Source organism: Cebus imitator, unplaced genomic scaffold (assembly GCF_001604975.1).
Source record: "Cebus imitator isolate Cc_AM_T3 unplaced genomic scaffold, Cebus_imitator-1.0 Scaffold102, whole genome shotgun sequence".
NCBI classification, from domain to species: domain Eukaryota; kingdom Metazoa; phylum Chordata; class Mammalia; order Primates; family Cebidae; genus Cebus; species Cebus imitator.
This window is the reverse complement of record NW_016107417.1, coordinates 2206539-2220274: the sequence shown is the minus strand read 5'-3', so window position 1 is coordinate 2220274 and position 13736 is coordinate 2206539. Positions and strand designations below refer to the sequence as shown.

Genomic DNA, 13736 nt, shown 5'->3' with positions numbered 1-13736 from the left:
AAAAAAAAAAAAAAAAAAAAATCCCAAGAGGTGCCCAGGATTCATCCTGGCACCAACAAATCTCAATCTCTAGAGAGAAAACCTTCTAAGAAAGTTATTTCTCAAAAGATTTTGAAACCTAGTGTCATGAAGGAGAACAAAAGTGCCATGTGCTCCAGTTTCTGTTTCCTCCCTGTGAACAGAACATGCTGGCCAGATGGGAGTCCAGTCATGGTGGGATGGAGTCTGTGTGCACAGAGGCAGACTTACCAAAGTGCAATCAGCACGACATATATATATGTATATATTTTGAGACAGGGTCTGGCTCTGCCACCCAGGCTGGAGTGCAGTGGCATAATGTAATCTCTGCTCACTGCAACCTCCACCTCCTGGCTTGAGCCATCCTCCCACCTCAGCCTCCTGAGTTGCTAGGACTATAGGTGCACACCACCATGCCCTGCTAATTTTTGTTTTTGTTTTTTTGAGATGGGGTCTCATTCTGTCACCCAGGCTGGAGTATAGTGGCATGATCTCAGCTCACTGCAACCTCCCTCTCCCAGGCTGAAGCAATTCTCCTGTGTCAGCCTCCCAAGTAGCTGGGACTACAGGCAAGCACCACCATGCCTGGCTAATTTTTGTATTTTTAATAGAGACAGGGTTTCACCATATCGGCCAGGCTGGTGTTGAACTTCTGACTTCGTGATCTGTCTGCCTTGGCCTTCCAAAGTGCTGGGATTACAGGCAGGAGCCACCTCACCTGGCCCAATTTTTTTTTTTTTTAAAGACAGGGTTTCACCATATTGGTCAGGCTGGTCGTGAACTCCCAACCTCAGGTGATCCGCCCGCCTTGGCCTCCAAAGTGCTTGGATTATAGGCATGAGCCACCAGGCCCTACCATATTTTTTGTAGAGATGTGTTTTCACCATGTTCCCCAGGCTAGTCTTGAACTTCTGAGTTCAAGCAATCTGCCTGCCTCGGCCTGACAAAGTGCTGGGATTACAGGTGTGAGCCACTGAGCCCCGCCCAACCAGTGGCAATATATCTGGAAAATAAGGCCAATGTGAGGGCTGAAGGACCACAGATCCCAAACACAAAAATCCCCCACCTCAGGGGCCCTGGAGGAAAACTGGCCAGCTGAAATGGACAGGGAAAGTTCAGCACTGTTGCAAACAATATAATCAATGAACATAAGAAACAATGGACGGTGCTTCTGGAAAGGGGAGCTGGATGGCTGAGAACAACAGTCACAGATAACTACATTTCACTGTGACTTGCTTGTATGCCTTTTTCTTTCTTTCTTTCTTTCTTTTTTTTTTGAGACAAAGTCTTTCTGTCGCCCAGGTTGGAGTGCAATGGTGCAATCTGGGCTCATTGAAACCTTCACCTCCTGGGTTCAAGTGATTCTCCTGCCTCAGCCTTCCCAGCAGCTGGGACTACAGGCATGTGCCACCATGCACAGCTAATTTTTGTATTTTTAGTACAGACAGGGTTTCACCATGTTGGCTCGGCTGGTCTCGAACTCCTCACCTCAGATGATCCACCCACCTCAGTCTCCCAAAGTGCTGCGATTACAGGTGCGAGCCACTAAGTCCAGCCTTTGTATGTCTTTTCAATGTTGCACATATGAAAGTATTAGCTATCTGGAAAAAATCATGCCAGGCACGGTGTCTCATGCCTGTAATCCCAACACTTTGGGAGGCCGAGGTGGAGGATCACTTGAGACCAGCCTAGGCAACATATCAAGAACCTGTCTCTAAGAAAATAAATTGGAAAAAAAAAAAAATAGCCAGGTGTAGTGGAATGTACTTGTAGTCTTAGCTTTTTGGGAGGCTATGATGGGAAAATGTCATGAGCCTAGGAATTTGAGGTTACAGGCTGGGCTGAGGCCAAGGTGGGTTGATCACGCCAACATGGTGAAACCCCATCTGTACTAAAAATACAAAAAATTAGCCAGGTGTGGTGGTGGGTGCCCATAATCCCAGCTACTGGAGAGGCTGAGGCGGGAGAATCACTTGAACCCAGGAGGCAGAGGTTGCAGTGAGCCAAGATTGAGCACTGCACTCCAGCCTGTGAGACAGAGACTCCATCTCAAAAAGAAAAAAAAAAGGAGTTTGAGGTTATAGTGAGCTATGATCACACCACTGCACACCAGCTTGGGCAGTAAAGTAAGAACCTGTCTCTTAAAAAAAGTAATTGGCACAGCACAAGTTTGAGAAGAATCTGGTTGGATGTTACTGAGATGTGCACAATAGAGGGTCTTCACTTGTGGCAAAGGCAGCCTGATTTGCGGCTTTTTTTGTGGACAGGTGGCATTCTCATTATGGGGGGACCGTCCCTCTGATCTGTGCAGTTAGACTCTTTGTCTCTGGTCATTGGGCCCTGGGCTGAGCACCACCTTCTGAGCAGGACCCGGACTGATATGCTAGACTACACCCAAAAAGGAGAAACTGGGATGGGGAAAGGTCAGGAAACTGCCTCAGGACTGAGTGAAGGGACCAGGGGCAGCCCGGGGAAGAGATGACAACACGCCGGGCAGCATGAGCTGCCTTCTTCCTGAAGACAGAGCTAGGGCTGTGGGTGAGCAATGCAGAAAGGCACTTCGGTTCTATGCGAGGAAATTTGTGCTAACTTTTGGAGCTGTCTCAAAGCCGAACTAGTAAGCTCCCTGTCACGGGATGTACTTGAGCTAAGGGCGCTGAACCACCTCTGTCAGAGATGGTGCATCCCCCACCAGATATGACTCCAGGATGCGGAGCCTGGGGACAGATCTGCGAATCAGGTAACAGCGGCACTCACTTCCCGGGTCTTTGTAAGCGTTAAGTCAATGCACTCAAGTCACCAAAGCGCGCAACACGCAGTAGGCGCTCATTTAGTGATAACTGCCTCGCTCTGTACTCCGGGAAGCCCAGCCTTCTCTCTGGGCCTGTTTTTCCCGCCGTCCTCGATGGCGCCACAGTAGGTACCTTCGGGTTCGACCTCCGGAGCAGCTCCACACCCTGAGGCCCCGCGACATTTTGCAGCCGAGGCACCCCTCGGAGCTGGCGGCCACTGGGAACTGCGATCCGGGTGGGTCCTAGCCCCGCCCCCTCCCCGATGGCCCCGCCCCGTCCCTCTTTTGCTGGAGCCAGCCGGGCCCGCGCTCCTTTAAGACAGCAAGCAGGCAGAGAGCTTGTTTCGCCCCCTCCGACGCCGCCGAGGTAGCGGCTTCACCTTTAAGGCGGCGCGGGGGCTGCTGGGAAGTCCGGCGAGATGGAGGCGGCGGGACCGGCTCGCGATTTCGGGTCCAGGTGAAGCGGCCGACAGCGGGAGCCGGAGCCGGAGCCGGAGCCGGAGCCGGAGCCGGAGCCGGGCCCGAACAGCAGGCGCAGGTCGGCGCGGACCGATCGGGGCGGAAGAGGGGATCAGGCCCTAAAGGTGGGGAGGGGCTCCGGGTCGGCCTAGGGGAGGGGGTCGTCGTGGACGCGGCCTTTGGGAGGGTCGGGCCAGCCCTGGGAGGGGGCGCGGTCCCAGGTGTCTCGGGGCGAGGGTTCGGCCTTTTCAGGGGAAGCCGCAGGGCGTTGTGCTGGCCTAGGGGAGTGGTACGGCCTGAAGGGCCGCGGTCTCAGCCCCTTACCAGGCGGTCCTCTGCAGGGTCGGCCGGTCGTGGGGATGGGCTCCGCGGCTTGGACTGCCTGTTGGGGAGGGAGCTGTCCGAGGGGCTGGGCCGGGATCGCCGGAGAGGCCGGGGTCCCCCGCAGTGGAGTGAGCTCCCACGATCCCCATACCTGCCCTGGTTAGAAGGTCCCCAGGGAAACCCGGACACTGGGCCACCTAACTCGGCCTAAGCCGGGGGGGCGGTCTGGGGCCGAAGCAGGGTCCGGCTGCACCGCATTGCGTCTCCCTGGCCCAGACGAGCCGGGCGCGCCCTCTGTAGGCCAAGCGTGGGCACTGTGCGGGCTGGCGGCTGGCGGACCTGGGCACACCGGGGACCCAGGCGTCCGGGGACCGCTTGTGTTTACCTAATCCGAGGTGGACGGCGGTGTGGCACCAGGCCTGGCACCCGCCTGCCCCCTCGTCCTCACAGACGGCACAACCATGGCCATGATGGTGCTTCCGCGGGAGGAGAAGTTGAGCCAGGATGAGATCGTGCTGGGCACCAAGGCCGTCATCCAGGGACTGGAGACTCTGCGTGGGGAGCATCGTGCCCTGCTGGCTCCTCTGGTTGCGCCTGAGGCCGGCGAAGCCGAGCCTGGCTCGCAGGAGCGCTGCATCCTCCTGCGTCGCTCCCTGGAAGCCATTGAGCTAGGGCTGGGGGAGGCCCAGGTAGGTCAGTCTGGGGTACTGAGGTGGGAGGTCACTGGAGGGATTGAGCCTTCCAGAGGAATCCGGTAATGTAGGAGCAAAATCTGAGCAGGGAACCGTCTGTTTCCTGGAGCCCATGTTAGGACCCCAGAAAATATCTTTTGAAGAAATAAATGCACTTCAGCGATCCCAGCCCTGTCTCAAGAGACCGTGATCGCCCTTGCCCCCACGCGGAGCCCCATTCCGGGCTCCCCTCTACCTAAGGGAGACTGGATGGCATAAAAGAACAGAAGGAAAATCCTTAAGGAAACACTGCCCCCCACCAATTCATTCTGCTATTCACATGTTAACAGATGAGTTATTTAGTGCCTGTGATGGGCCACTCAGGGTGTTAGGTGGATACAGAGCCCAACAAAATAGACAAGATTCCTGCCCTATTTGGAAAAGAAACAAAAACGCACATACAGAAATAATTGGTTGTTATAAATTATGATGAGTTCTACAAAGAAAAGAACAAGATCTTATGATCACTCACAGCAACGAGTCTTGTCCATTAGTCAGGTAAGACTTCTATGAGGAAATGACAAATTGAAACCTGAAGGAAGAAAAGAACAAGCCTCCAGGAAAGGGAGGTGGGGGAGAGCTACATGTGCAAAGGACCTGGGGTAGGAAAGAGCTTGTGGTGGGGGAACTGTGTGATTGGAGCTTCATGGGAAGGCAGAGAGGGACAGAAGAGGCCTGGGGAGAAACCAAGAGCCAGACTGTGGCCTGGTTAGTTTGGGTTTTATTCTCAGGAAATCAGAAAGCCTTCGGAGGGCTTTAAGCAGGCAGGCAACACAGTCTGACTTGGGTTTCTAAAAACTCTCTGGCTGAGATGTGGAGAATAAACCTGAGTGGGTCAAGGATGGAATCACTCTGCAATGAGTGGTTAGGAAGCCACTGCTGGAATTCAAATGAGAGCTGGTGCTTGCGATTAAGGGTGGCTATGACAGTGGAGAAAAGGGATCAGTTCTGGATGTTCTGGAGGTAGGTCTAGCAAGAGCCGGGGGTGGAATAAGGGAGAGAGAGGAGGGGAGAATCATTCCCAGGTTTGTGGTTTTAGCAAATTAAGGAAGGAGAGGGCCTGGGTGGATCAGAACTCTGTTTTGGCCCCCTTTAACTGAGGCTGCCAGGATGACAGACAGATGGAAATGTCCAGGAGCCACTGGGATGTACAAGGAGTTAGACTTGTTTTATCCCCTCAGAGCTTGGCTGAGCCCCTGCCTGGCGCGTGAATCCTGGGGAGGTTGTATCATCTTGGTTTCCTTGTCTTTAAAATAGGGATCATGCCATCTGCTGTGTACACTTCCAGGCTGTTGGGGGAATTATTTTTTTTTAAGCTAGTGGTTATGGAAACACCTGTCACTTAGGCATTTGCTAACCAACTAGAAAGTGCAGGGTCCCAGACAGCCTGGCCCGCTGCAAGGACATTCACTCCTGTGCCACTTGGCTGTCAGAGGCGGAGAGGACCACTCAGGGGCCCTGCACCTGGTGGAGCACATGCACTCTCACAGAGGGGGGACAGTCCGCATGGAGTGCATGGGCATCAAGGTGATGTGTGAAGCTGGAGCAGAGTGGGAGGTGTGACTAGCTGGAGACATCACTGCAGAAATGACCCTGGACCGTGAAGGACCAGGAAAGGGTGAAGGGCTAGAGTAAGGCCAGGTGTGGTGGCTCACGCCTGTAATCCCAGTACTTTGGGAGGCCCAGGTGGGAGGATTGCTTAAATCCAGGAGTTCTAGATCAGCCTGGGCAACATCACAAGACACCATGTCTACAAAAAAAAATTTTTTTTTTTTTTTTTTTTGAGAAGAGTCTCTGTCGCCCAGGCTGGAGTGCAGTGGTGCGATCTCAGCTCACTGCCACCTCTGCCTCCCAGGTTCAAGCGATTCTCCTGTCTCAGCCTCCTAAATACCTGGGACTAGGGGCACATGACACCATACCCGGCTAATTTTTGTATTTTTAGTAGAGATGGGGTTTCACCATTTTGGACAGGATGATCTCGATCTTCTGACCTCATGATCCGCCTGCCTCTGCCTCCCAAAGTGCTGGGATTACAGGCGTGAGCCACTGCCCCCAGCCAAAAAGTTTTTAAAATTAGCCAAGTGTGGTGGTGTGCACCCGTAGTCCCAGCTACTCAGAAGGGAAGGACCACTTGAACCTGGAAGGTAGAGGCTGCAGTGAGCTGTGATGGTGCCATAGCCCTTCGGCCTGGGTGACAGAGTGAGACCTTATCTCAAATTAAAAAAAAAAAAAAGAGAGAGAGAAGGGAGGGTGGAACCTAGGCAGGAAGAGACTAGAAACTCAGGAAAGGAGTTATAGAGGCTGGGCAGAGGGGTGGAGTTTGAGGCCAAGGCTTTTCCTGTCCCTGTGGCTCCTCATGCCAGCTGAGCATTTGGGACACATGCCCCTTCCCTACCTGGGAGCTGCAGAAAGGCAGGGGATGCTGTGGCCCCTTGGCAGAAGTGGGGACAGTCTTTGGGTGGCCTTTCAGCCGTCTAGCAGAGTTCTGTGGGCAAGCGCTAGCCCTGGGACAGGGAGCAGTAACCTAGTGGCTGTGGCAGCAGGAGCTTGAGTACAACCCAGGGAGAGATGAAAGAAGGGGCTAGGAGCTCAGGGAAAGCATAGCACCCCAACTAGCACTTTTCTGGGGTTCTCCTGATCCCAGAAGGAATGAATTGGGGATTCCCAAGCCTCCTGGGTTTGGGCCTTGGACTATGGTGCGTTTGGGGCCTTGAGGAGATTCTCCCTTGAGGAGGAGAGAACCCCAAGGCCTGCAGCTTCTCACTGTAGGGTCAGGCCTGGCTCTTTACAAGGCCCAGGTTAGAGTCATAAGCGAGGGGATCGACAGGGCTCCAGCCCTTACCTGGGCTGTTTGCACAGGTGATCTTGGCACTGTCGAGCCACTTGGGGGCTGTAGAATCAGAGAAGCAGAAGCTGCGGGCGCAGGTGCGGCGCCTGGTGCAGGAGAACCAGTGGCTGCGTGAGGAGCTTGCAGGCACACAGCAGAAGCTGCAGCGCAGTGAGCAAGCCGTGGCCCAGCTCGAGGAGGAGAAGCAGCACCTGCTGTTCATGAGCCAGATCCGCAAGTTGGACGAAGACGCCTCCCCTAACGTGAGCCCCTACCATGGTCACTGTTGCCCAGCAAGGGGGCCTGGGAGCAGGGAGGGGGCAGCATGGAGCAGATCTGGCTCCACCCCAGCCCGTGGTCACCTTGGCCGCCCTGCGCTTCCTTCCCTGATGCTCATCCTGTCTTCCTCCCCAGGAGGAGAAGGGGGACGTCCCCAAAGACACTCTGGATGACCTGTTCCCCAATGAGGATGAGCAGAGCCCAGGTGCGGATGGGCAGTTCTGGAGTGGGAGAAGGAAAGGTTGTGTGAACTCTCAGTCCTTGGGACCGAGTGGCTGCCATGTTCCTTCCTGCCTTACTTCTGCTCATGACATCCTAGTGTTAGAGCTTCAAGAACAGTCGTACGTGCTGCTGCTTCTCACATCCCCCAGTTCTGGGGAGCAGACATCACAGTTAAGAGCTATGGATTCGCCAGCCTGGCTTCCAGTGCTGCTCTGCCACTAGCTCCCCAGATCCCTGGGAGAGTTATCTTCCTCTCTGCGCCACCTCTGAGGGAGGCACGTGCAGACAGAGCCACACCGGGGCCAGTGCCTGCCTTGCTCAGGTATTGGGCGAGCATTGGGGCTTCCACTCTGTACACAGGGACACAGGCTCAGAGGTTAGGTGACTTACCCCAGGATACTGAGCCTGACATACTGGAGCTGGGCCTCTACTCCCTCTTTCTATGGGGTAACTAGACCCACTGGGGAAACTGAGAAACAGTGCTTAGTGACTTGGCCAAGGCCATGTGTCAAGTGGCTCAAAGGCACAGCTGGCATGTGCCAGCCCAGCCCAGTGGGCAGATGGTACATCTGACCTCCTGCCCTTGGCCTGCAGCCCCTAGCCCAGGAGGAGGGGATGTGTCTGCTCAGCATGGGGGATATGAGATTCCAGCCCGGCTCCGCACCCTGCACAACCTGGTGATCCAGTATGCCTCACAGGGCCGCTACGAGGTAGCTGTGCCACTCTGCAAGCAGGCACTGGAGGACCTGGAGAAGACCTCAGGCCACGACCACCCTGACGTTGCCACCATGCTTAACATCCTGGCACTGGTCTATCGGTGAGGGCTCCCTGGGGGTGCCCGAATTCTTCTGGAAGGCTCTAGCCCTGGATCACCAACCCTTGGTGCCTGCTGTGGGCCAGGACTTGGGCCCCGTCTGTGTGGAGCTGGGCTGTAGATGCGAATAAAACTGCCTAGTGTAGGAGAGAGGCTTGGCCAGAACCTCGGAGGGACTGCACATGAGGACTCCGAGGGTCCTGGGGAGTCCGCATGGCTTCTCCAGGTACCAAGGCTGGAGGAGGGGCTTTGGCAGAAAGTGAGTTTGCCCAACATAAGAGGGCTGGAAAAGGTTCCCATGGTAAAAAGCCAGGATGAGCAAAGGCACTGGGACCTGGAGAGCAGGACATGCTAGAGGGGCAGCAGGAGAGCCGTGTGGCACCCAGGCCACTAGGCAGTCGGTGGGACCCCAGCACCACACACCCCAGTCAGTTGTGAGAAAACTGCCCACAGCCCCCAGAGCTCAGAGGGCAAGAGCTGAGCAGGTCTTCCCACACTGTCATACTCCTCAGTGAGTACAGGAGTGACCACAGGGATTGAAGGCCACTGGGGAGGGCCTTGAGCTTGAGGACAGCCCTGACCGTGCTCCTGCCTGCTCCCAGGGACCAGAACAAGTACAAGGAGGCTGCCCACCTGCTCAACGATGCTCTGGCCATCCGGGAGAAGACACTGGGCAAGGACCACCCGGCCGTGAGTGAGGATTGGGTGGGAGGTGAGGGCTGTGCTCCATCCCCTGCAGGTCCCAGAGTCCTGCAGGGCCTGGGTCAAGGAGCTTCCATTCTCCCACCCCCAGGTGGCTGCAACACTAAACAACCTGGCGGTCCTGTATGGCAAGCGGGGCAAGTACAAGGAGGCCGAGCCGCTGTGCAAGCGGGCTCTGGAGATACGGGAGAAGGTGGGAGCAGGCAGGGCTGGGCAGGCTGGGGGTCTGGGAGGCAGGGGCCCAGGCAGCCCTGAGCCCAGCCCCTGGCTCCCTCTCCCGTCTCAGGTCCTGGGCAAGTTTCACCCAGACGTGGCCAAGCAGCTCAGCAATCTGGCCCTGCTATGCCAGAACCAGGGCAAAGCCGAAGAGGTGGAATACTACTACCGGCGGGCACTGGAGATCTATGCTACACGCCTCGGGCCCGACGACCCCAATGTGGTTAAGACCAAGAACAACCTGGTGCCTTGGGGCTGGGGGGGCTGGAGGATGGGAAGGAGGGAGGAAGGGATGAGGTTGGGGAAGGAGGAGAGAATGGCTTGGCTCCATGCATCCCGCTCACTCTCTGGGTCCCTTGCTTCCAGGCTTCCTGCTACCTGAAGCAGGGCAAGTACCAGGATGCAGAGACCCTGTACAAGGAGATCCTTACCCGAGCTCATGAGAAAGAGTTTGGCTCTGTCAATGGTGAGTACATGATTGCCATGTGCCTCTGGCCCATTCATCCCAGGCCCGCTCTGCCATCAGCACCCAGGACAAATCCTTCAGCCAGCAGGTCCTCAGGCTTTGGCCTGGCTGGTCCCCAGCCTCACCCTCAGCTGGTGCCCAGCTACCTGTGTTCACGTTTGCACATGTGAACACACACCTGACTCAGGCAGCCCCCTTGGCCTGCCGGTGCCTCACACACTTTTGCATCCCCTTTCTCCACTGGTGACTCCTGCTAACTTTGAGGGCCTGGCCCCAGCGTCTCCCTCTCTGGGAAACCATGTCTGGCCCCGGATGGCTAGTCATCTCCTGCTCCTGAGTCCCTTGGAGCCTGGCCCGTCATTCAGGCCTATCACATGTCTTGGGCTATGGCCTGAGGTGTGTAAGGGTCTGTTCTGCTCATCTCTTTGTCCAGAAGAGGGTCAGTAGTGTTTTGGGTCTCGTTCCTTCATTCAACAAAGCTCAACCCTGGTCCTCCCTCCCCAGACCCCATCCTGTGTCCAGCCCAATCAGGTGAGGCCTATGTGGTAGGCTGGTGACAGTCCCCTTTCTCTCCCCAGGGGACAACAAGCCCATCTGGATGCATGCAGAGGAGCGGGAGGAGAGCAAGGTAGCTCTGTGGGGCAGGGCTGGGCAGTTGTCAGGGGAGGCTGGATGTGCACACAGGGCCTGGGCTCTCACTTCATGTGACCTTTCTTTCCTCCAGGATAGGCGCCGGGACAGCGCCCCCTATGGGGAATATGGCAGCTGGTACAAGGCCTGTAAAGTAGACAGGTGAGGAGGGCGGGGTGGGGCTGGGGAGCTGGGCACTGCAAGGTGGGCTCCGCACTCTGTACTCTCATCCCTGACACACCTCTCCTCTGCCGCTCATCTGGCAAGTCCCAGCCCACAGGTCACCTATCCCAAGAAGGTTCACTCTCCTAATTCTCAGCCTAATTCTCTTGCTCCAGGTCTCCCAGCTTTGGGTCCGGGTGACACATCCCATGAGGGCCCTGGGGCTAGGTCCCCAGCCCTGGGGTCATTCCCCTAGGACAGAAGAGGCTGGGTGGGCCCAATACAGGGCTTGACATGGGAGAGAATGGATTCTGGCTAGCCCAGTGGTCCCTGCTTCCTCAGGGCCCGTGTGGGCTGGGTACCAGGATAGGCCCTAGGTCTGGGGGAACATGGAATTTGAGACTGTCCCATCCACAGCCCCACGGTCAACACCACCCTGCGCAGCTTGGGGGCTCTGTACCGGCGCCAGGGCAAACTGGAAGCCGCGCACACGCTAGAGGACTGTGCCAGCCGCAACCGGAAGCAGGTGGGGCTCCATGCAGGAACAGGTCGGCAGACACCTGTGTGGCCCTGGGTGTGACCCAGTCATTCCTGATGCCCCTGCCCCTCCCTCAGGGTTTGGACCCCGCAAGCCAGACCAAGGTGGTGGAACTGCTGAAAGATGGCAGTAGCGGGCGGGGAGACCGCCGTGGCAGCCGAGACGTGGCTGGGGGTGCTGGGCCTCGGTCTGAGTCTGACCTCGAGGAGGCAGGGCCTACACCTGAGTGGAGTGGGGTGAGTTGGGGGGCTGGGGCGGACTGGGAGCCTAGGTGGCCAGCAGGGCCTAGAGGTGAGCCTGTCCATCTGCAGGATGGCAGTGGCTCCTTGCGGCGCAGTGGCTCCTTTGGGAAGCTCCGGGATGCCCTGAGGCGCAGCAGCGAGATGCTGGTAAAGAAGCTGCAGGGGGGCAGCCCCCAGGAGCCCCCTAACCCCAGGTGAGCCCCCCACCAAGGTGAGCCTCAAGAACCACCCAACAACCCCAGATGAGCCTCTGACCCACAGTGAGCCCTGCTGACCCCAGGCAATCTCCCTATCCCTCAGGCACCATCACCCACCAGTCTGCTCCTTCCCCAGCTCCACCCTGCTCCCTGCCCTCACCTCCCCTGAGTTTCACCTTGGCAAATCCCAGGCTGTCCTTTTCCCTCAGGATGAAGCGGGCCAGTTCCCTCAACTTCCTCAACAAGAGTGTGGAAGAGCCAGCCCAGGTAGGGGCAGGCAGGCTTGCGGGCACTGGGCAGCATGCATGCTGCCTAGCTTCCCTCCAGCATGCCTCTTCATCCAGCAAGAGTTCCCGACTCTGTCTCAGGCCTACTTTGGGCTGGACAATGGGGAGACACATGAGGAGGAACACAGCCCCTGCCTGTGGGTGGATGTGTAAGCGGCCAGTGCCAACACAGTCACGGAGGAGGGGGGTGGGAGTGTCAGGGCACCAGGGCGTGGCCTTGGGCTGGAATTGCCGCTGCCTCTGCCCAGCTCTCCAGTTGCCTCTGTCCTGCCTCTGCCGGGTCAGGCCCCTTCGGGCCAGGGAAGCACAGACCCGCAGCAGCACCGGGCTGAGCCGCCTGCTCCCTCTGCCCACAGCCTGGAGGCACAGGTCTCTCTGACAGCCGCACTCTCAGCTCCAGCTCGATGGACCTCTCCCGACGAAGCTCCTTGGTGGGCTAATGCTGAAGGGGCAGCCAGTCATCAGAGTGCCCACCTGGCACACCCCCCTCACCCCAGCCCTGCGCATGGGCCTGCTGCTTATCCCGCCTCTCTCCCCCATGGCCCCTGTCTTTTCTGTTCAATCTCAGGGTAACCTTCTCCCTTGTCATCTCAGCCTGAGCCCTGGAAGCTGGGCCTGTCCACTCCAGCTCGATACCTTATTTATTCCTTCCAGCAGGGCCCTCTCTTCCCCTAGGTTCGTGGTCAGCAGGAGGTGCCGGCTGGAGTCTCCACGATAGACTCAGTGGCCTGGCTTCCCCAAACCCCAGAACCAAGAACACTAAGCACTCGCCGGCCCTTCGGCACCCTCACCCGCCTTCCCAAGTCAACCCGGCCGTTGCTTCTGTATATAGAGAAATAAATTATTGGCCGCACCCCTCCCTTCAGTCCACGGTACTACCCGGGCCTCCCCTGTCCCTCCTCTAGTGGTACCGCCCAGGCCTTAATCACCCCCATTCCGTGCGGTGGTATCTCCCAGGCTCCACATTCTCGGGAGTGGCGCTTCCCAAGGGGGTACCTTGACCTTCTCGCTCTCCTACTGGGATGCGTCCTACCCCGCCTATGCCCTGTGCCCCAGGACGGGAGCCTCCTGTAGTCCGTCCTCCCACCGCCGGGCCCTGCCCCGCATCCCGGCCTTATGCACTGCCCCTCCCGCCCGGCCCCGCCCAGGCACGGCCAGACCCTGCCCCGGGCACCGCCCGCCGAGCCATCCTACCACGCCTACCCCCACGCCTGCAGCTTCTCGTGAGGGGCGGCGACGGTCCCCTGTGGCAGGAGGAGCTGCCGCTGTTGTGGGTGAGGCGGCTGCTCTCTATTTTCAGATGTTGCTGTAGAAATAAAGACGGTTTGAATCTGAGCAGGGCTTGTTTTGAGGCGGAGGTCGGGGGCCCCCAGCGTCTCCATACTTGGTGGAGCCGGGAAGGATCGCGCCTGAGTGGGTTTGCTCACCCACTGTCTGCGCAGGTGGGCCTAAGTATTCTGCCCCACCTGGGAATTGTGTGGCGAACCCACAAGTCAGGTTTTCCCTAAAACCCTCACTTCTGGGATTCTAGAGACGGCGGGCTCTTGTGAGCTCTGCTCCTGACAGTTTTTAACTTTGAGTGAGTTTCCTGAGACTCAGTTTTTTCACCTATGAAGTGCGGGCAATGATACGCGGCTGCGAGTTAGGAGTGCCCAGTACACGAAGAACCCTGGACAAATGTATTAGCCTGTTACTAGCACCCACTTTCTCATTTAATGTTACCAGTGTGGGTGCTGAGAGGGTAAGGATGACTGCCTCCGTCAGACAAATGTGAAACGAGCGAAGCGCAGCGCTGTATTGAGCTTTTTAACACCGACGCGCAGTCAGGCAG

The 13736-nt window shown here is 57.2% G+C and overlaps 1 protein-coding gene across 5 annotated transcripts; it reads left to right on the top strand.

The window, feature by feature from the left end:
- The first annotated feature begins 3109 nt into the window (after positions 1-3109).
- KLC2 (kinesin light chain 2) lies at positions 3110-13240 on the top strand. 5 transcript variants are annotated; one of them, XM_037741578.1, is made up of 16 exons: positions 3111-3347; positions 4043-4281; positions 7183-7413; positions 7565-7634; positions 8246-8468; positions 9068-9155; positions 9259-9360; positions 9454-9627; positions 9750-9849; positions 10428-10477; positions 10574-10641; positions 11059-11167; positions 11257-11415; positions 11491-11615; positions 11828-11885; positions 12262-13240. In XM_037741578.1, the coding sequence occupies exons 2-16, from the start codon at positions 4054-4056 to the stop codon at positions 12343-12345; spliced, it is 1869 nt and encodes a 622-aa protein (XP_037597506.1). In that variant the 5' UTR covers positions 3111-3347; positions 4043-4053; the 3' UTR covers positions 12346-13240. The 5 variants fall into 5 exon arrangements, with proteins under 5 accessions (XP_017392576.1, XP_037597506.1, XP_037597505.1 ...); XM_037741577.1 differs by having other exon boundaries at positions 4010-4281; XM_037741579.1 differs by having other exon boundaries at positions 3111-3393.
- The last annotated feature ends 496 nt before the right edge of the window (positions 13241-13736 follow it).

What these genes read in the sequence shown, in the direction of transcription:
- KLC2 (XM_037741578.1), top strand. Translation starts at nt 4,054, where the DNA reads ATGGCCATGATGGTGCTTCCGCGGGAGGAGAAGTTGAGCCAGGATGAG. An exon ending in TGGGCAAGGACCACCCGGCC is followed by an intron (nt 9,156 to 9,258) that starts GTGAGTGAGGAT and finishes TCCCACCCCCAG; the next exon opens with GTGGCTGCAACACTAAACAA. An exon ending in AGAGTTTGGCTCTGTCAATG is followed by an intron (nt 9,850 to 10,427) that starts GTGAGTACATGA and finishes TTCTCTCCCCAG; the next exon opens with GGGACAACAAGCCCATCTGG.